This window comes from Xiphophorus hellerii, chromosome 3, assembly GCF_003331165.1.
Source record: "Xiphophorus hellerii strain 12219 chromosome 3, Xiphophorus_hellerii-4.1, whole genome shotgun sequence".
Taxonomy (NCBI): Eukaryota; Metazoa; Chordata; class Actinopteri; order Cyprinodontiformes; family Poeciliidae; genus Xiphophorus; species Xiphophorus hellerii.
The window spans coordinates 33,746,839-33,769,703 of NC_045674.1; the positions used below are offsets into that span (position 1 = coordinate 33,746,839).

A 22,865-nucleotide genomic window follows, 5' to 3' on the forward strand; every position below is an offset into this window, starting at 1 on the left:
TAATTTGGAACAAGGTGTAGAAGTTGTGTAGCACTGTGTCAACTGCTTGATTGTTGGCCTGGTCTTGGTTGTCTTCGGCACATTTGCAGAGAGTGAAATTAGCACAGCTTGGTGACGAAGTTGCACCGAAAATGTGAACCACCATCCTGCACTCCACCATTTTCTGAGTAATTTTGCCAGATTCCCACCACAGGAACCGAAGATGGTCAGAATCGTCATCAGGCACCCTTACTTGGTGAAACATTGCTTCCACATCTGCCATAATGGCCACCTCTTCTTGCCTGAATCTGATCATTACTAGAAGAAGGGTACTTATAAGATTTGGTCCTTGTAATAACTGGTTGTTTAGGGCAGTGCCTTTGTACAACGCTCCAGAGTCATGTGACAGAGCTTTAGGTTTAAGGCACGTTGCTCGGCCACTTTACGGTTGTTGGGCATCTTAATATGTTTGTTCCGTAATGGCAGGGCAATACTGTAATGTCCATCCACAATGGTAGCTGACTGTGTTGTAATCTCCAAAAACTGCAAATCTTCCCTTGACATTTCTTGTTTCTTTCACACTCAGGAAAGTCACTTTTAAACTGCTGACTCCAGAGTTCATCCAATGTGCTTACTCTTTGCTGAAACTTAAATCAACCTTTGTGTAGCACTTTGTGAAATATGTCCTTGGAGGGTTTGCTGATGGTCCAACCAAGCCTCGTTCTCACAGCGTATGGACAGCCATTTTCACTTGCAATAACCTGCCAAGGTTCAATAGCTTTAGGAGCGTTAGTCCCAATCAGAAGTCCAACCTATGCCTCAGTCTTACGTATTGACCCCTGCTGACGGTAGGGTCACCTGCTTACTTGTAGCGCCTTCCCCTCTCTATTCTCTATCCTTTGTTAACGCTCCAGCGCGGCACACCTCATTTGCATAAATTGCAAAGTGGCCAATTAAGCTATGAAGCATACAAACTTCAAATAAAACACTTATTCACAATAAAATATTATGAAATTACCTACATGCAATATAATAACACCACCTAAACCTCAACAAATGCACTTATTAAATTACTAACTAAACAAATAAGTTTTAAGTGTAGCCTGCGTTATATTTTGGGTTCATTCATTTCAATTCCTGTGAACGGTAAAAAAGAAAAAAAGAAAAAAAAGGTTAAGATGTTTAAAAACGTTTAAAAAGCAATTTCCAAACACTAGTAATATTCCTATGTCAAATGCCTTTGTTATGTACAATTTTGTATTTTATTTCTGTATTTAATAATTGCCAAATTATTTTACTAGTTTCTAATTGGTTAAGGATACTGATCCTTGTTGCGCAATTGGAAGGGGAGAAAAAAAGAGAGAGAGTTCGGCGGAGGGAGGTGAAGTGGGGGAAATACCACTTTACCTCAGAAGATTACAGTTAAGATTATCTTACTGGAGTTATTTAAAGGGTCACTATGAAAACCATCCATGTCAAGAAATTTTAAAACCTAGTTGGGAAAAGGGGAAAAAGACTTTAAAATCCTTTGGTTGGGAGATAGAGAGTGACGTGAAAGATTTTGATTTATCATCTATAAAAATGAGTGAAACAGTTCCATTATCACCGGTCCATCCATCTCTGTTTCATGAAATCATTGTGGATTTATCTTTGTTGGAGAAGAGGAAAAAAGGAAATATTTCAGAATCATACTCAGTGCAATCATATTTAGAAAATAAGTACTTTGATTATGTTCAAGTGTATACAGATGCATCTAAAAGTTTAAGTAGCAACAATGGGGTGTCGTTTATCGTTCCAGGATTTAGTATTAAAAAATGTAAGAGGATTTCTGATGGCGTCTCAGTGTTTACAGGGGAAATGATTGGAATAATTCTGGCATTAGGATGGATTGAAGAGGTTCGTCCTCTGAGAAGTTTAATTTGTTCTGATTCAAGTTCATCATTATATTCAATTAAACATAATCAGTCTAATAGTAGGCCAGACCTTTTATTTGAGATTCAGTTAATACTTTATAGAATTCAGGCCATGGGATTAATTGTCATTTTTACATGGGTTCCATCGCATATAGGAATAAAAGGAAATGAGTTGGCAGACAAATATGCAAAACAAGCTTCAAAAAACGGTTCCATTGAGATACTGATTCCTTTTAGTAAAGAGGAAATAAAATCTATTATAAAACAAAAGGTTAAGGGAAGATGGCAGAAGCAGTGGGAAGAAGAAAGAACTGGTAGATGGCTTTATTGTATTCAAAGGTCAGTTGGTGCAATGAGGGCAACAGAAAGAAGTAGAAAAGAAGAAAACATTATATCCAGATTACGATTTGGTCATACAGGTTTAAACAGTACACTATTTAAAATGGGGAAACATCCATCAGGTAATTGTGATCTTTGTCTTCAAGAAGAGACAGTAGAACATGTTTTATTGTTATATGTCCAAAGTACTCCGAGGAGAGAAGGAAATTAGAATATAGGCTTCTAAAGAATAAGTTACAGTTAAAAATATCAGATATTTTGGGATATTCCTCTTCCTCTGAATATTTATGTTATGTCATAAAATTTCTTAAGGAAACTAAACTGATAGAAAGGATTTAGTGTTTTTTTTTTTTTTTTTTTTTTTTTTTTAAGTTGCGTTCTGATCCACACTCCATACCAGTAGGTGGCGGTAATGCACACCATTAAGTTGCTTGCCAACCGCCATTAAAAACAAAAAGAAGAAGAAGAAGAGGGAGGTGAAGGAGACAGTCTGCTCGGTTGTTCCTCCCAGTTAGCATAAGCTAAACTAAAACTTTCCCAGCTAAGGAAAGGCAGCTGCAGTCAAGTGTTCGGCCAGGACATTTATTAAAGCAGTGGACTTTGGTTATGTGCGGTGGGACACTTTTCCTCTGTTTTATTCAAGAAGTCGCAGCTTGGACTGTTGTGAAAACTGACGCGACACACGCGAGAGCACGCTAGGTTAAAAGACAGTGAGGAGGGTTGGCTACCGCGTCGGGGAGCTACACCACTGCTGTTCTTTGTGAACTTAGAGGTGAGAATCGTCTTGGACACCGGAGGAGTTGTGGTTTCGTTTGGAAAAGGCGACCAAGATCGACTACACGGTGGGGACCGGGAGATTCAGTGCTGCGGGAGTCCATGCAGGAGGCGCGTGCGGAGCCACGAGCCACGAGAGGTCCACGCTGTGAGCACGTGAACGCTCCACTCTTCACTTCTAAACGCAACGAGTCAGGTACCGAGTCAATTTCTTTTGTTTGCTCATTGAGTGAAGCGGCCAGTGTTTAAGTTTCCAGGCCCCAACGCACTCAAGCGACGTTCAGGCCTGCAACGTACTTTTTTGGGTCAATTTAGTTATTATAAAGCCGGCATAGCTTAGGATTTGCTAATGACTCTGATGATTTTGTTTGTTGTATTTGTTTGTTAATGCCCTGAAAGTGACTGATGGACACCGAGGGTTTGATTTTTGAACTTTAAAGGGAAACTGTAATTGTAAGGTTTTGAGTTAATTCACATTCCTTATTGACTGTACATTGCTTTAAAGGTAATTTGAGTTATTTTAAGTTGTGCCAATTCCTTCCAATGTGTTTATGGTTTATTTACAAATGTAAGATATTTCAGTTTACTACATTCAGGGTAATTTCATTTGAAATATATTTTCATAGTAAAAAGAAGAATGACATTTACTGTTTCAATTAATTATTTCATTAACAGATTCTATAAGGGAACTCATAACTAATCCGATAATAACTACTACAGATTATCACCTTTTAATGATAGGAACTCAGGGCGCCCCGTATTTGGTTATTTTACATGATTTTGGACGTTTAGCCAGCAATGTAGGCAAAGGGGCGCTACATAAGAGTAACTGAATATTTTATACATTAACTTGGCCTCTACAATATATATATATATAACATAAAATGTAGATCTACACACTAGAACAGATTGAGCATCAAGCACTAGTTCTGATGCAGAGCCCATATTCTGAAGGACCTGTCATAAATTGCGGTGTGTTGAGGTGGTGAGGCAGACGCTGTAGACCCAGGTAATATGAATAAGTGATTTTAATAAGGAAAACACAGTCCAAGCAACGGGCAGCACGGCCGAGCGGAAGCCAGGGCTCGACGCCGGTAGCAACCGTTAAGACTGGACAACACGAAGGACTGAACTCACATTAGACGAGGACCCGACAGAGATGCAGAGACACAGGTGACACTAAATACACACGGGGTAATTAGGGAACGAAAAACACCTGGGAGTAATCGAGGGGAGAACAGGACAACACGGAGACTCAGAGACACAGAAAACTCGAAATTAACACACAGAAAACACAGAACATGACAAGACCAGCAGAGTTGTTCTCTTTAGAGCTGTATGTAATTTACGTTGTGTTTCAAAACTAATCTAAATAAAACTAACTGACCTGGAAAGTAATTACAGATTTTGTTTTAACATGAAATATTATTACTGTTGTTTCCTTGTTATGAGCCAAGTTTACAGTGAAAGCCTATTTCAGAGCTTTATCAGCTTTGATTAGATATGTTAACCATTATGCTATTTATTACTGGTACTGATGATAGCAGTACTTTGAACAGCCTTGATTTTATAGTATTTGATGTGCAAGACTGTTTTTTCTTTTACCTTGACTGTTTCTATTACTTTATGTTTTCCACCTTCTGCATCTACTGGGTCTTTTATTTGGCAATATCATTTTATGAGGCTTTGAAAGATTACCTGCTGTTGTGCAATGCACAAACCATAAACATGTTTCGGAAGCCCATGATTCCAGTCTCGCTAATAGTTTCTAATCAAGGCTTACAGCTACTGGCTCATTCAATAAATTAGAATATTACTGAAAAGCCTTTCATTTTTATAACTAAGGGAAACACATTACATAGATTAAATACACACAGATGGATGTTTAAAAGCCTGTTTTTCTGTTGTGATATTTCATTTGTAGGAAGTGAAAATGTGACATTTAAAATTAGATTACATCAGAGCATTAAAAACATACTTAATACAAAAATGTGGGCTTAGTAAAAAGTATGTTTCATACCTGCTTAAATGGTATTTTCAAAAGGTGCTTTTAATCAAAAAAATAAGACTCATCTGAACACGTGTTCTGAATTACAGTATTGAATATCTGTGTAATGAAAACATATTCAAGTACAATATTAATAAAATTCAAACATAACTTCTTGATTCTAAAGGGAAAATAAATACTGTTGTGACTAGGCCTGTCGCGATAAACGATAAATCGATTAATCGTACGATAAATTAAAACTATCGACGTCATTTCAATTATCGGCATTATCGTCTCTTCCGGCCTTTTTCTCTTTCTGTTGATGACACCGAATGAAAAAAGGCTAAACTCCGGTGCTCTCCACTGACTCCTCCCTTCCTCATTTCCTTAGTGTAAAGCCCAGCGCACACGACACGATCTTAGAGCTGTCGGCCGATTCTCGGCCCATTTTTAAAACCTGACAGACCACACATTAGCCGACAGAAATCCTAGGTAGTATAACGGTTCGATCGGGTTCGTTCCTGCCGTGTGGTGTCCAACAATGGGCACAAAATAATGGCTACAAGTTCAGTGAACTAATTTTAAAACCAGACATTAATCAATGCTTTACTACAATCTACCTGCAGTGCATGTGGCTAGTGTCAGCGTAAAGTCCTGACTGAATGAAAATCATTATAACCTATTTACGTCACGTTAACGAAGAACAGCTGAAAAGTTACCGGGTTTATCAACTGCGGTAGCAATTTCGCTCCAACTCCTCCTCTTGTCATTTCTATATTCTTTGCATGTTGAATAAACATTAATGTTGTTTCCACGTATTATCTCCAATGTCCGCTGGACTTCGGGTTGCGTCGTGTCAGCTGTTTGGGATTCCCCGACGTAATTTCCCCTCAAAAAACACAGAGGAGAATCCGCGCTTTCTGATTGGCTGCCTGTCACATTCAACAGGCTGCGTTAAGCTCCCAGTCAGGGAAAACCCCTGATTTAGATCGGAGCGGCAACAACGATCTACCATAACACACCACACAATCTTAGAAAGACCAAAGGTCTAAGATTGTCATAAGGGGAAAAATAGGAGCAAAAAATCATGTAGTGTGAATTATTGCATCAGGTAGTCGATGTGCCCATCTTCTCTATTTAAATCTAATTATTACTGAAGGGCAACATAATATACACACTTCATAATCTGCACTCTTTTGGTTGAATGCAGTATTTATTTCCACTTTGGCTTTATGTTGTTTAGTTTTTATCAAGTACATTTTTTGTTAATGGAGACTGAGAATCCATTTTGTTTTTGGTTGTTTTGTTTATTTTGTTTATCAGCTCCAGTGTTAAATATTCTTTTGAAAATAAAGTGTATCTATCTTTGGCAGGAAATCGCATGCATTATTACGTCATTTCCATTAAATCAGTGTAAAAAGGTCTTCAGACAATATTATCGTTTATCGCAATAATTTTTTGAGACAATTAATCGCTCAGCAAAATTTGCTATCATGACAGGCCTAGTTGTGACTCTGTTAGTTATTATAGAAGACTATAGCTCTACGCAGGAAGCCTGTATTGAGTCAGATCACATCTGAAGAATAACTCTGTTCATGAATTACAGTTTGGTGAAGAAGATGTCCAGATGTGTCCTTTGTGTTGTTCATTTTGAGAAGTATCCTTCTTTGCACAATTCCATCAAGAGCTCTACCAAGCAGCAGCTGTGAGACCAGACCTGTGTTGCCACAGCAGACAGCAGCAGCCTGCTGGCATCTCCACTGGCTGGGAAGAATAGAAATCCAGAAAGGATGTTGTGATCTGATGGTCACCACAATATCTGTCATCTTGACCAAATGAGAATTAGGTAATTAAAACACATGAAACACATAAACACATTTATTTGAACCCCCCCCCCCCCCAATTTCCTTAAAATAGCTAAACAATAATAATATTATTGGTAAAGAGTTTATAACATTTTACAAAAAACAATTATTTGATTGTCTATGGTGAGTATGGACTGCTTCTTATTTAGCAAACATAATAAAAAAAACAAAAATGCATGCCTTTCTAATTATTTGTATCTAAACAACTGATCCATCTTTATACATGACATTTTAATGGATTTGTCCAAATAAAAATAGCACATACAAAACTAATATTAAAGTGTAATTCATAATAACATGACAATTTTGGAAATAAATGTATAAATCTGTTTTTCAAAACTTTCATACAAGTTATTTTCAGATCATTAGACTATTTAATCAGCAAATTATTCTCTGTCCAACATGTAATTTTCTCATTGAGATTTAAAAAATACTCAGCCACAGTGGTGTGATGTTACAACAAAATTTTAACTCAATTCATTTAAACTACCCAATTGCCAAGAAAATATTGAACAAAATGTGAGAATATGCTTTTTGTTTGATAACAATCGCTGCCATATGTTGGATATTCTGTGTCAATGCTAAGATTGGACTGAGAATTGATTTATTTTACAGCAGAAATTAACATTCTGCTGTAAATGAATGTTAATTGCTGACATGTGTTAAATCTGATTCATTTTTCGTACCAACTAAATCCTGTTAGGGTCATGGGGAGTTGGCACATAGCTCAGCTGTCAAGCAAAAGGTTGGGTACATATTGGGCAGGTCACCAGCCCATCACCATGACAACACAGATAAATGACAACCATCTCACACCCAAAGACACAGGGAAGATTTACAGAAAGACCCTTTAATCTCCAGGTTTCCAGATGACCCACATATTTAAAATAAACTGTAGTGAAAGGCCTGAGCTCTGATTTGAACTAGAAACCATTGTGCTGAGAAGACAGTGCAGCTCTAAGCACAACAAACAAAAAACCAACTCAAAAAGTTTATGAAATGAAAAATAAAAAACAATAGCTCACTGTGTGGGCAACAGCTACATATGTCATTATCAGACAAACAGGGAACCACTGTCGTATAAAATACTGAATACAACTATATTTGTTAAAAACATCTGGTAATCACATAAACTGCGCTTTATTCACACACATGGTGAAACCTACAGTACATAAGATGCCACAGTTAAAGATGTGGAAACTAGTTGAAGCTAATCAGTGGATTCTTACTGTGGAAGAAAACAAATGAATCTACTTCAGTGTAGTGTACAGGTTGTTGATTGGCTCAAAGCAGCAATTGATTCAGTGAAAAAATATATTAATAAAAAAAATGAATACCAATTTTATGTGCAACTGGATTTCTCTATAAATACCACATTAGTCAGAAAACATCAGGATCTTTTCCATGATGAAAACCTTTAAAAGCTCTGGCTCACATAAAAATATTAGTTACATTTTTATTTCTATCTTTTTAACAAACAAACATTAACAAACACAAATGACTGGTTATTCTTTTGCCACTGTTGCATTCTGTAATCCATGATGGAAGCCAAAGTCTTGCTTTCCAGCTGGTGACCAAAGCCCTGCTGAGGAAAGTGGCAGGAAGGTTACAGTCAGAAGTTTGTCCCTGTCACCGTCCAGTCACTAAGCAGCTACTGTATTTACAGTATGCTGTTGCTTATGTTGCTGTGCATGTTTCCTCCTCTGACAGAAGATATACAAAGCTGTGAGGGGAATACAGCTCACTGAAGACACCAAGAGCAGTCCGATGAAAGCCTGACCAAAGAGAGGATACTCCGTCTGCTCGGTTTTCCCCTACAGACACAACACAAGCAGTTAATACCTAACTTTATTCCCAACTCAGACATACAGTAGATGACTAACATTTAAGCAAATTTTGAAATAATTGTGGGTTTCATGAAATGGTGCTCAAATCTAAAGAGATGAAGCAAGATGCAAAGGTTTATATCAGAATTTAGCATTTTACAGCTTTAAAGGGAATTGTGATGTGAGAGCTATGGATGTCATCCTTATGTGACAGCTTTAGTTCCAGCAACGTGAGTGCAGTCCTTTAAAAAGACGAGTCTAGACCTACCTTCCATGCAACAAGTCCCGTCATTTCAATGGCAACGTCTTTAAAATTTCTACAAAACCCAAAACCCTACATTTCACCTCACAAGCTCAGCGATGCTATTGAAAAAGTTATTTCCAGCAGATAAACAGCTTCTTATCAATGATCAACCATTTTCATGTCTTTCAGTCCAGTTTCCGGGCTCCCTACAGAATTGAGACTGGCCTCGTCAAATGTGCAACGACATCCTCATAAATACAAAATGTTGAAGAACTACGACCTGTCACTGTTGGACCTCAGCATTTAACACTGTTGATCATGACTGAAGCAACTGGAGAGCCGGGTAGGACTCTCTGGTCCAGTATTTGACTGGTTTGAGTCATAAAGAACAGAGACTTCTTTGTGATAATAGTTAACCTTTTATCAAAGTAGGCTAAAAGGGAGAGGTTTGAATTGTCTCCAAAATTTCTGGTTTAGAGCTGCAAGATATCACGGAGTCCATCAGGGGACATGGAGGGGGAAAAAAGGCAATCCAGACTTATTTTCTTGAGTTCCCGAGAAACTTTTTGAAAAATTGTTCGTTCCTTTTTTGGATGAAAAGGCTGTTTACAGTTCCTGCAAAGCTGGTAGTGGTGGTGGAGTCTAAACGAGAAACACAATTTACGTTTCCTACAGCCTATAGTCGTCCCAGGTGAGGTGATGCTAAGAGACACCAAGCTGAAGTTGGTTTCCGATTGCAACTTCCGATTCGGGAAATGGCTAAAGGATGATTCCACCTATTTTTTCACCATTTTCAGTATCTTTCATCTACTGTAGTTAAAAAACTACAACACCTAGATTCTTGAAACTTGGAGTAGATTATTCTGCTCTGATGACCATCTCTATAAAATTTCTAATAGCAGAATATTTTAAACCAAGATTGTGGGACATGCTGTGGTGGCGTAGGGGATAGTGCGACCCATGTTTGGAGGCCTTGAGTCCTCGACGCGGCCGTTGAGGGTTCGATTCCCGGACCCGGCGATATTTGCCGCATGTCTTCCCCCGCTCTCCTTTCCTGTCAGCCCACTTTCATATAAGGGACACTAGAGCCCACAAAAGACCCCCTGGAGGGGAGGGAAAAAAAACAAAAGCCAAGATTGTGATTTGTGAAACTTTAATAAAGGTCAATTTCAGTATTTTATTCGCATCTGGATCACATAAGAACTCAGCAATATTTTCACTGTTTTCTACTTTTAGCTTTATATTTTCTCTAATTTTTTTACATTCAGTGTAGCAAGATATAATCTAGCTATAAACAGTATAGTAAGCTCAGTTAATTATTCAAAGTAGTTAAAAATGTTTATTTCTAAGGAAACTGTTGGGTAAATTGTATTACTAGTATTATCAAATATTCGTTGTATTATTAGTTACATTTAGATAATGTTTACTTATATGCTTTTACTCTTTTACTCTTTGTATAAGTAATGTTTCTGTGTGTTAAATAACTCTGATTCCTTCCTAAGGCCTCCTTGGGAGAGAGAGGTGACAGATATTCTCAGCAGGACTCCCTGGGAGATGGAGGTGTTAGTTGCTCCCAGCAGAGTTTTACAGTCCTGCAATAAACTCTGCTCTTTGCTTCTTTGTGCTACAAAGCCGTTGCTTTGAAGCTATACAACGTGTCCTATTTGACGCCGTGCCTGGAGCAAGAAGGATCTAGAGTGTAGATAACATGTGTCTAGATAGTGAATGTTATTAGCGCTGCAACCATGTGATGAATTGTTGACCCCACCCCTTAGAGTTGCAGTGCTCTCTGTGATAGGGACTCTGAAAGCAATAAAATAGAGGAGCAGGCATATGTGTTTTCAGAGCAGTTGGAGATTTGTAACTGAAAGCACATCTCTGTCTGTTCTCCTCGCGAGAAACAAAGAATCTAACTCTCTTGTCTTTCCTGTGTTTGTTTAATAGGTATTTAGACTTGACAGAAACCCAGCAGATTACATCCAGTCATTGACTTGCAGCATTCACTGCTGAATCAGCAGGTAGTGACAGTAGAAAATGGCAACATGCATTCAGGGACAATTAAACAGTACAGTCAGAAAAACTATTCAGAAAGGTGGTTTAGTGGTAGAGTATGTTGTACACCATATGAGAAGTCTACAGTCAGTTTTGGATGTAAAACAGGCCATAAATGCACTGGAAACACAAAAGCACTAACCAGGGCTGAGGCAGTGGAACAAACTGAGCATGGCCAAATAGAGCAGAGGTAAGAAAATTAGACTGACTGAAGCATTGTGAGCATCTAAAAACAATGTATAAAAAATCAGATAATCAGCAATCAGAAGGAGAAAAATAATTCAAGTGATTCATGGCTGTCTTTTTTTGCAGTGAGAGAGAAGAGTTTCTGATGCAGAAATATGAGCAGAAATAGATTGATGTTCAAATCTCTGAAAATCAAAGAAAAGGTGTAAAATAAAAATGTTCACAGGTATGAAATTTGTGTGGTTTTAACTAGGACTTCTCATACTAACACAAACTTGCCTATTTTGACTTTACTTTTCATTCTGCTCAAGTTAGTTAGCCAGTACGATAGAACAATCTTGTCCATCTTTAAAGTGTCTAGGGTTAGGGGTCTCAAACTCCAGTCCTTGAGGGCCGCAGTCCTGCAACTTTTAGATGTGCCTCTGTTGCACCACACCTGAACAGAATAATTAGGTCATTAAGGCTCTGGAGAACTGATCTACACAAGGATGAGGTAATTAAGTCATTTCATTCCAGCGTTTTGTACCTGTGGCACATCTAAAAACTGCAGGACTGCAGCCCTTGAGGACTGGAGTTTGAGACCCCTGGTAGGTGTTGTACTTTTAGAGCTATAGCAGTTGTAGTGTGACCAAAAGCATAAAAAGGGCTGAAATCGCCCTTTATTGAAATTTAAAAAATTAGAAGGTTTCACAAATCACAAACTTGGTTTTATATATTCTGCTATTGGAGCAGAAAAATCTACTCCAGGTTTGAAGAGTCTAGGTGTTGTAGTTTTTTAGCTAGGGTAGTTGAAAGATGATGAAGCTGTTGAAAAATTAGGTGGAATTGTCCTTTAGCCACTTCCTGAAACTGAAGCTGCAATCGGAAACCAACTTCAGCTTGGTGTCTCTTAGCATGTCATCTAACCCTCTCTAGAACCTAGGAAACGTTGTAAATGGTCCTCTGTATCTCTCGTTCAGACTCCACCACCACAACCAATTTTGCAGAAACTGTAAATAGACTTTTCACCCAACAAAGGAACGCGCAATTTTTCAAAAAGTTTCTTGAGATCTCAAGAGAATAAGTCTGGATTGCTTTGTTTTTTTTTTTTTTCTCCATGTCCCCTTAGAGGCTCCATGATAATAATTGGGCCTAAAATGAGACAACCTGGAGTCATGCAGTTTCAGTTATTACAGCTAGAAACCAAAGCTCGGGCCCAAAATCTGGGCGTGGTGATGGACTCTGACCTGAACCTTCAGAGCCAAATAAACAGAGCCTCCTTTAATCCTGGAAATGTTCTATTACCTTAAGAACATTTCTTGGATTAAAGGACTAATGCAAGATCTAAAGAAACTCACCCATGCATTTATCTTTAGTCACATTGATCAGAGTTGATCAGATCCTGTGCAATTTTGCTCAAAAAACAATTCTTGCTTCCAGTCTGGGCCTTTTTACCTTAGCTCGGATTGTCTCCAGTCAATTTTTGACCAGCCAATCAGCAACCAGAAGGAGAAGTTATGACGTCTATTCTGCGCTGTTTTAGAATTGTAGTCTTCCTGTAGTTTTAGCAACGTCAGCAGAGGAAGTAAAGGAAGCCGTTCAGTCCGTGTTGATCACACTTCCATATATTAAATTAACACTATCTGTCATGAAACGGTGTGGTGTAGGTGGTGAGGCAGACGCTGTAGACCCAGGTTGAGGTGAGTAAATGATTTTAATGATGAATGTCCAGTGCAACACAGTCCAACATGGTCCCATACAAACGGGCAGCACGGCCGAGCGGAAGCCAGGGCTCGACGCCGGTAGCAACCGTTAAACAACTGACGAGACGACGGACTGACAGACTAGATGCCAAAAGAGACGAGGACCCGACAAAGACACAGACACACAGGTGACACTAAATACACAGGAGGTAATTAGGGAAACTAGAAACACCTGGGAGTAATCGAGGGGAGAACAGGACAACACGGAGACACAGAGACACAGGAAACTCAAAATAAACACACAGAAAAACACGGAACATGACACCATCTGCCGCCTCGTTCGGCTCGGCATTTCTCTCTCTGCAGTGGAGGACGGTTGTTTACAGTGCAGGCAAGTTCCTATAAGCTTCATAACATGGAACAGCCACATTACATAGGCAATGGGCAAACTGTAGCAACTGGGGAAAATTTCAACCCTTAACACAGTCCTCCAAGAAGTGACTGTTTTTCAACAGCTGAGAGTCCAGACCCTCTAAATGAAGCAAAGTGTAGAACAAGAAGCTAGGTTTTACCAGGCTGTGTCCTCACAGGTCTGCCTAAAAAAATCAATCCTCCAGCTGCAGTTGATCCAGAACGCTGCTGTTCGTGTTCTACTAAACCCAGGAAGATGGAGCACATCACCCAGATCTAAAGTTCTTCCACTGAGAGAATAGACTTTAAAATACTGTTTCTATTTTATAAATCATTGAATGGTTTAGCAGTAATACACATTAATGATTTACTGTTGCCTCTCCTTGGACTGCCACCTTATCGTGGTGGAGGGGTTTGAGTGCCCCAATGACCCTAGGAGCTATGCTGTCTGGGGTTTCATGCCGCTGGTAGGATCACCCAAGGCAGACAGGTCCTAGGTGAGGAACCAGACAAAGTGCATCCTGAAGACCCCGATGACGAACGGCAACATTGGACTTCGTGTTCCCTGGCCCGGACGCGGGTCACTGGGGCCCCACTCTTGCTAGGGCTGGAGGGGGGGCACGATGGCGAGCGCCTGGTGGCCGGGCTTTTTCCCATGGACCCTGGCCAGGCTCAGCCCGAAGAGGAAATATGGGTCCACTCTCCCATGGGCCTACCATCCGTGAGAGGGGCCAAAGGGGTCGGGTGCAGTGTGTGATGGGTGGCGGCCGAGGGAGGGGACCCTGGCTGTCCGATCCTCGGTTGCAGAAACTGGCTCTTGGGACGTGGAATGTCACCTCTCTGGTGGGGAAGGAGCCGGAGCTAGTGTGTGAGGTTGAGAGGTTCCGGCTAGAAATAGTCAGTCTCACCTCGACGCATGGCTCTGGTTCTGGAACCAGTCTCCTTGAGAGGGGCTGGACATACTTCCACTCTGGAGTTGCCCATGGTGAGAAGCGTCGGGCAGGAGTGGGCATACTTGTTGTTCCCCATCTCGGTGCCTGTACGCTGGGGTTTACCCCGGTGAACGAGAGGGTAGCCTCCCTCCGCCTACGGGTGGGAGGACAGGTCCTGACTGTCGTTTGTTCTTACGGGCCGAACAACAGTTCAGATTACCCACCATGACAGTGAGACCTGGAGGGGCATGGTTGGGAGGAATGCCCCCCCCGATCTGAACTCTAGTGGTGTTCTGTTGTTGGACTTCTGTGCTAGTCACGGATTGGCCATAACGAACACCATGTTCAGGCATAAGGGTGTCCATACTTGCACTTGGCACCTGGACACCCTAGGCCGCAGTTCGATGATTGTCTTTGTCATTATTTCATCGGCTCTGTGGCCGTATATCTTGGACACTCGGGTGAAGAGAGGTGCGGAGCTGTCCACTGACCACTACCTGGTGGTGAGTTGGCTCCGGTGGTGGGGGAGGATGCCGGTCAGACCTGGCAGGCCCAAACGTGTTTTGAGGGTCTGCTGGGAATGTCTGGGGGAATCCCCTGTGAGATGGAGCTTGAACTCCCATCTCCGGCAAAACTTTGAACACGTTCCGGGGAAGGAGGGGGACATGGAGTCTGAGTGGACCATGTTCCGTGCCTCCGTTGGGCTCTCCAATCTCTGGGGACGAGGTCGCCGAGGTGGCTAAAGAGCTCCTCGGTGGCAGGGCCCCGGGGGTGGATGGGATCCGCCCAGAGTTCCTTAAGGCTCTGGATGTTGCAGGGTTGTGTTGGTTGACGCGACTCTGCAATATTGCATGGACATCGGGGGCAGATCCCCTGGATTGGCAGATTGGGGTGGTGGTCCCCCTGTTCAAAAAGGGGGACTGGAGGGTGTGCTCCAATTACAGGGGGGGTCACACTCTTAAGCCTCCCTGGCAAGGTCTATTCAGGGGTCCTGGAGAGGAGGGTCCGTCAGATAGTCGAACCTCGGATTCAGGAAGAGCAGTGTGGTTTTCGTCCTGGTCGTGGAACACTGAACCAGCTCTACACCCTCAGCAGGGTCCTGGAGGGTGCATGGGAGTTCACCCAACTGGTCTACATGTGTTTTGTGGACTTGGAGAAGGCGTTCGACCGTGTCCCTCGGGGAACCCTCTGGGGGCTCCTCCGGGAGTATGGGGTAACGGGCCCTTTGATATGGGCTGTCAGGTCCCTGTATGACCGGTGTCAGAGTCTGGTTCGCATTGCCAGCAGTAAGTCGAACTTGTTTCCGGTGAGAGTTGGACTCTGTCAGTTCTGCCCTTTGTCTCTATTCTGTTCATTACTTTCATGGACAGAGTTTCTAGGTGCAGCCAAGGTGTTGAGGGGATCTGTTTTCGTGGCCTTAGGATCGCATCTGTGCTTTGTGCGAATGATGTGGTCCTATTGGCTTCATCAGGCCGTGATCTGCAGCTCTCGCTGGAGCGGTTCACAGCCAAGTGTGAAGCGGCTAGGATGAGGATCAGTGCCTCCAAATCTGAGGCCATGGTCTTGAGCCGAAAAGGGTAGAGTGCCTTCTCCGGGTCGGGGGGAGGGTGTCCTGCCCCAAGTGGAGGAGTTCAAGTATCTTGGGATCTTGTTCACGAATGGGGGAAGAAGAGAGCGGGAGATCGACAGGCAGACTGGCGCAGCGTCTGCCGTCAAGCGGGCGCTGTACCGGTCCCACTGGGAGGAGGCCCCGGGGAAGACCCAGGACACGCTGGAGGGACTATGTCTCTCAGCTGGCCTGGGAACGCCTCGGGATACCCCCGGAGGAGCTGGAATAAGTGGCTGGGGAGAGGTACAGCGTCAAGCGGCGCTCTACCGGTCCGTTGTGGTGAAGAGAGAGCTGAGTCAAAAAGCGAAGCTCTCGATTTACCGGTCGATCTACGTTCCCACCCTATCTATGGTCATGAGCTTTGGGTCATGACCGAAAGAACGAGATCGCAGATACAAGCGGCTGAAATGGGTTTTCTCCGTAGGGTGTCTCCCTTAGAGATAGGGTGAGAAGCTCAGTCATCCGGGAGGGATTCAGAGTAGAGCCGCTGCTCCTTCACGTCGAGAGGAGCCAGTTGAGGTGGCTCGGGCATCTGGTCAGGATGCCTCCTGGACGCCTCCCTGGTGAGGTGTTCCGGGCACGTCCCACTGGGAGGAGGCCCCGGGGAAGACCCAGAACATGCTGGAGGGACTATGTCTCTCGGCTGGCCTGGGAACGCCTTGGGATTCCCCCGGAAGAGCTGGAAGAAGTGGCTGGGGAGAGGGAAGTCTGGGCCTCCTTTCTGAAGCTGCTACCTCCGCGACCCGACCCCAGATAAGCGGAAGAAGATGGATGGATGGATTTACTGTTGTATCAATCTTCCAGACCTCTCAGGTCTTCTGGTTCTGGTCTGCTCAGCATCCCCAGAACCAGACCCAAACATAGAGAAGCAGCATTCAGCTCATATGCTCCATTTAACTGGAACAAACTTCCAGAAAACAGCAAAACAGCTGAACTACTGAAGTCCTTTAAATTAAAGCTAAAAGCCCAACTGTTTAGATTAACAACAACTGGAACATCATAAACTACTGTCTGTCTGTTTTCCCTTAGTTACTAAAATTTAAAGCTTTGCTTGTTTGATATTTTATCTTATTTTTGAATTATGTGAAGCATTTTGTATTGCCTTGTTACTTAAATGTGCTATAGTAATAAAATTTCCTTGCCAAGATAAGGTAGAAAACAACACATAAATCATGCATTAGTGGAGACAGACAGTTAAGTATTGCCTGCTGAAACTCATGAAGCACTGTAGTACAAACAGCAAAAAGAAAATCCCCACCTGAGACATGATGAATAAAAATACAAACTCACCAGATCTTTGTTCCATGCTTGGTAGGTGGGTGTTCCTCCTTGGATGTAGTTAATGACATAGAACAAGAAGAGGCCGATAAGAAGTAGGGGGCTAATTCCTCCCCACATGATTTTCCAGAACCAATTAGGACGATGGCCCAGCATGTCTTCTATATCTTTTTCAAACCTTAAATACGGACAAAATATTGAGGTCATTTCAAATTCAGCAAAGAGTTTGTCACTGAGCAGAGACCTGCTGCTGTCATGCTCATTGTTTCACCAACACTGACTGGGGACTTGCCTTCTACACTAGCAGCTGTACCACCAGGCAGAGGAACAACATCATTCAGTCTGTTGCCTTCATTTAATTATCTCATTTAATTTCCCCTGAGAAACAATAAAGTATTTTCGAATTGAATTAATGTGATGATTCAGACATGCTTAATGGATTGACCAATTGAGCCAAAAGGAACTTTCATATAGTTTGCAAGAAGTGCAATGCCAGCCAAATAAGATTTTGAGGCAGAAGTGAGAGATTAATATTTTACAATTATATTCTAAAATCTCGAAAATAGACATTTTGTCATTAAAAGAACAAATACTGGTGTCAGGACACTTTAAACTCAGCTTATTCGGGTTCAATGCTTACAGTCAACAGGGTGACATTCAAATGCTGTCAGATTAATGGAAATTGATTGTATTTGGTTGTTGATAATACAACACAAACAGAACAGAATACAGAGTTAGCAAACTTTAGATTTAAAAAAAACTATACACACCTTTTGATTCCATAAATGTAGCTGACAGTTATGACCTCAATAAGGACAATGAGTAACAGGGAGAAAGTGGCTCCATAGTCATTAAACATGGTAAACCAGTAGTTTCCTGATCTTGTTGTGAAGCCAAGGCCAAGCAGAAGGCAGAGGACGCACACAAAACCTGAAGCAAAGCACAGCCTTCTGTTAGTGATGTCCACTGTTTATAATGGCTGATGTCAGCGTTTACTGCTCTCACTTGGCCCCTTAACATCTTCTATGAATCATTCAACAAAAACAACACAATCAGGATTCAGGCTTTCTCAGATTTTCTATGTTGCACATCAATCAGTTGATCATTAACAGATACTCCTCCTGACCTTAACTGATATGCAGAGTTACATGTGGTCTCATTTGAATAAAAGCATCTCTGAATGGCGTACACTTTTTTGAAACTTTGAACAGAACAATGTTATTTTTTACATGACAAACTGGAGCTGAGCCTGATGGTAATGAATGTTTTCTATCTGTGGATGAACAAAAGATTTACGCTGTGATTTTCAGAGGAGAACTTGTACAGAAGAGTTGAAGTGTATGACTCATTTACTTATATTAAACATTATTTTCAGAAATAAAAAGTTTAATAAAAATGCTTTACATAAACAGGACAGACAGAAATCAGAACTTAGCGCATAACAATACTTACATTAAAGGTCCACTATTATGAAAAATTCACTTTTTACAAGTTTCTGTACTTCCATTTGAGCATCTCTTGCTTCTAGAAGTCCAAAATGAAACAAAGAAAAAAAGACCTCCAGCTGTTTTCTGGGGATAAGTAAATGTTCTGCTGGTGTCAGCCTGTTTCAAAAACCTCTAAATTGTTGTGCCACAATTTGTGACCTAGTAACCCCAAGCCAAGCCCAGCACCTCAACCGAAATGGAGCTCCACCCACTTTATTACAAGAGACGCTAATAGTGCGTTCACACCAAATGTGTTACGCACATCAAAAATGCATCTGACGCTTCAAGTTCGAAGCATGTGCACTCTGAAGCCAGACGTTTGACATTTTGCTCTAGACGCGAGTCAGACATGTCAAAGGCTCTAGGCGGGCGTTGACAAGAGATTCCTCCTACGTGTCCTTCAAACTCTTCCACCGTCTCCTACATATTTCGTCTAAATAAATTCTAAAAATGTTTTTAACGTGTCTCAACGTTTTTGCTGGATGGATTTGGTCCAGTCAAAGTTTCCACTGTCAGTGATGGTTTGGGTGCCATATCATCTGCTGGTGTTGGTCCACTGTGGTCCAAGATCAACACAGCCATCCGCCAGGGAGTTTTAGAGCACTTCATGCTTCCGGCTGCTCAACAACTTTATGGTGATGCAGATTTAATTCTCCAACAGGACTTGGCACCTGCACACAGTGCCAAGCTACCAGCACCTGGTTTAAGAAACCAGGGCAAGGTTTAAGGACAAGGATGTTCTTGTCCTTAATCCAGGACATCCTTGGTGGTTTGGCCACCAAACCGAGTTTGCTGGCCAAACTCGCCTGATCTTAACCCCATAGAAAATCTTTGGGCTATTGTGAAGAGGAAAATGTGATATTTCAGACCCAACAACTCAAAAGAACAGAGGGTCACTATCAGAGCAACCTGGGCTCTCATAACACCTGAGCAGTGCCACAGACTGATGGACTCCATGTCACACTGCATTGCTGCAGTAATCCAGGCAAAAGGAGCCCAACCAAGAACCGAGTACTGCTTAGACTTTTCAGTTGGCCATTTCTAAAAGTCATTTTTTATTAGACTTAAGTAATATTCTAAGTCTCTGAGATGCTGAATTCAGAGTTTTTATTAGTTGTCAGTTCTAATCATCAACATTAAATAGAAATAAACATCTGAAATATATCAGTCTGTGTGTAATGAATGAATATGATACTCAGGTTTCACTTTTAGAATGGAATTACTGACATAAGTCAACCTTTTTCATGACATTCTAATTTCATGACCAGCACCTGGAGACTTTGAATGTAAACTAGACACGCCTGATGCTCAAAACGCTTTTGGTGTTAACGTACCATAAGTTTATTCTGCTTGGTCAGCTGTACAATTGCAGCTCTAAAAGGAAATTATTTGTTGTTGCCTGCATACAGAGCATGTGTCCATGCATTTTCTGAGTGCCTTCATTTTATTTTTGCTTGCAAAGCTCCTGCGATATTGTAAAAGAATTTTATATTTGTGCAAATTAGTTTAGGAAGGAGTCCTTTGATAACTACCAACATTACACAGCAGGATTTACCAAAATACTTGGACTGAAGGAAGATTCTGTTTCTAAAGTTCTTCACAATCTGCAGATGATATCAATGTGAGTACATAAGATGTCTTGTATGTTTTGTATTGTTGCTCGATACAAACATGACTGTCATTTAGCACAAGCTAATGCTGAATGATACCATCTGTTAGTCCTGTTTGATGTTACAATACCCACAACACCTGTGCATTTACTGTCAGAATTCAACTGAAAGTGAAAGTCTACCTTGAGAAGATGAAGTATTTGTGAAAACACTTCAGGCACCTGGACATTACTGACATTGTCTGAAATTTTTTAATGCTTCTCTAACCTTGCAAATATATATTTCAAAAAAGGTTGCATTAACTGGAAAATAGTCTTATTGCTGAGTTGTTGTGCTGATGTCAGTTGCTCAATCACCTCATGACACACTGGCCTGAAATGAAGCAGAATCCTCATAATTTGAATTAACTATATCACTCTGCGTCAGATCTGCAGAGTTTAATCCTTCTGTGTCTGTGGCTTGATGGTTGTTCAGGAGGCTCCACCTCTTCTGGGTCAAAGATATAAGGTTGTACCACTGCACGTCTGCTTGTAGCCATTTTCTAATGTCTGAGGAGCTAATGTAAACACTGAGTTAGGAGGGCTTGGCCAGCAGCTTATTAGTTATTAATAATGAGGTAGCCCTAAAACAGTGCATTTCTTAATGAGATCAAAACAACCACTGATGAGGTGAATGAATATTTGTGTAATAAATATAATGAACATATCTTGTATAGCCCATAGACCTACCCTTTAACTTGTTCAAGGAAGCATAATAGTGGACCTTTAAAACTAGCATGCCAACTCACACTGTGCCAAAGGCCTTCAGAAAAGATGTATTTTTAAAGAGACAAAGAAGAAGTTAAGACACCTACACAAAGGCAACTTTGTCCACAACTTAGAAAGTCTGATCTCTTCTAAATGTTGCTTAGTTCTTGGGACAAATAAAAGCAAGTGAAATAAAGACTGAGGAGACAAATGAGGATTTTAAAGTTAATTCTACCCATATTGCAAAATTTCAGTGTGAATACACGCACTGTTACAGCCCAAGCATACTGTAAGATCTAAACCTTATTCATGTTGAATTACAACGGAACTGATTTCACCACTTTCCTGAACATTATTTATCTGTGAACATGTGAGATCACCAAAGAGTCAGCAGGGCAGTTGGACTGATTTTGTTGGTAACTTCATCCTATGTAAACAGAAATGCTATTGCAATAGCTTACCAAAACAACAATGTGTACAAAGACACCCTAATATTACCTCTTACCATTTAAAGCCTCGTTGCTTATGCGGGACAGAAATTTGAAGTCCTGTAGTGGGGTGGTGATGGCGGTAATGTTTCCCAGCATGCTGCCCATTCCCAGCATCAGAAGCATGAAGAAGTAGAGCACTGACCACAGCTGAGACAATGGCATGTTCTTTATGGCCTCACTGTACACTATGAAGGCCAGCCCTGTCCCCTCCACAGCCTGAGGTAAACAGAAGACAGAGTCTAGTTTTAGTGTGTGTAAAAATAGGCATGAATGTTCTGTTTTTATAAAAGCAGCCATGTTGTCCAGCATTAAAAGTAACCAAGATGAACCCAAGCAACTGTCTTGTGCCATATTACAGTGGAAAAACACTGAGCATCAGCTCTCCAGAGGGCTGTGTGCTGAGACCTCTCCTGTATTGCCTCTATACTTGCACACAGTCCAGCCCACAATAACATCCGCACTGTCAAGTTTGCTGATGACACCACAGTGGTCAGACTCATTTCACAGGGTGATGAGGCAGCCTACAGAGAGGAGGTCCTGAAGCTGGCAGCCTGGTGTTCAGAGAACAACCTCACTCTGAACACCAAGAAAACCAAAAAGGTCATCGTGGACTTCAGGAAGCTCAGCATCGACCCAGCTCCTCTCTACATTAACGCCGAGTGTGGAGAGGGTCCACACCTTCAGGTTTCTTGGCGTCCTCATCTCTGCTGACCTCTCTTGGACTGATAACATCACAGCAGTCATCAAGAAGGCTCAGCAGCACATACACTTCCTGAGGAAGGAAGCACAAACTAAACTCCAAGCTGCTGTTGACTTTCTGCCGCTCATCCATGCAGATCCTGATGACATACTGCATCACAGTATGGTACGGCAGCTGCACTGTTACAAAATATAATTTTTCAGTTATCTAAAGAATCCCAGATCGCCCTGCAATTCTAACATCTTAAAAACCTCTTAATCCACACCGGAACCCCCACGTGCCATTTTTCCTTTTTTTCCCCCCAGGTGTGAGATTTAAGGGTTAAAACTCTGCCAGTGTCCATTATGATGCTTTTATTGGGTAGCCTAGAGCCCCCCTCCTCCGCCCCTTTTGATTGACACGCATTCGACCAATAATGTTGTGAAATGGCTTTTTCCGAGCCAATAATATCCAGGGAGCGACTTGAGCTCGTTTTGACAGGCCTGTATTCTTTCTGAAATATTTCTGTCTGGTCAACTCGGAAACTAAATCTAAAGCCACCGATGTGTAGCCAACATGTGTCCTGTTATAAGGATATAAGGCATTTTGGGTTTTATTTTGACATGAATTCACCAGCTGCATGCGTAACCACGCGTAATGTGTGCGTCTGTGCCGCGTCAAAGTCAGGCTCTGTGCGCCTTCATGCGTAACGGTGTTTACAGGACTTTTTCCTCACCAACGGAGAGACACGTTGTCAGAATGTGTCAAAACTGGA

At 41.6% G+C, this 22,865-nt stretch overlaps 1 protein-coding gene and 1 long non-coding RNA gene across 3 annotated transcripts in view; one reads left to right on the plus strand and one right to left on the minus strand.

The window, feature by feature from the left end:
* The first annotated feature begins 1,079 nt into the window (after window positions 1-1,079).
* On the plus strand, window positions 1,080-3,648 carry LOC116717182 (uncharacterized). Its single transcript, XR_004338703.1, has 2 exons — window positions 1,080-1,360; window positions 2,708-3,648. It is a non-coding gene; the product is annotated as an uncharacterized LOC116717182 (long non-coding RNA).
* Window positions 3,649-7,686: 4,038 nt separating this feature from the next.
* The window catches only part of slc6a20 (solute carrier family 6 member 20), a 31,948-nt gene continuing 16,769 nt past the window's right edge, over window positions 7,687-22,865 (minus strand). Inside the window, exons 8-11 of one of the 2 annotated variants that reach the window (XM_032559263.1) lie at window positions 21,426-21,627; window positions 17,848-18,007; window positions 17,090-17,127; window positions 7,687-8,671 (exon numbers count right to left, since the gene is read on the minus strand). In XM_032559263.1, coding sequence (XP_032415154.1) covers window positions 8,535-8,671; window positions 17,090-17,127; window positions 17,848-18,007; window positions 21,426-21,627 — 537 coding nt within the window. In that variant the 3' untranslated portion in view covers window positions 7,687-8,534. Of the gene's footprint in view, window positions 8,672-17,089; window positions 17,256-17,847; window positions 18,008-21,425; window positions 21,628-22,865 lie in introns of both variants that reach the window. The other variant, XM_032559261.1, reaches the window with a different exon arrangement.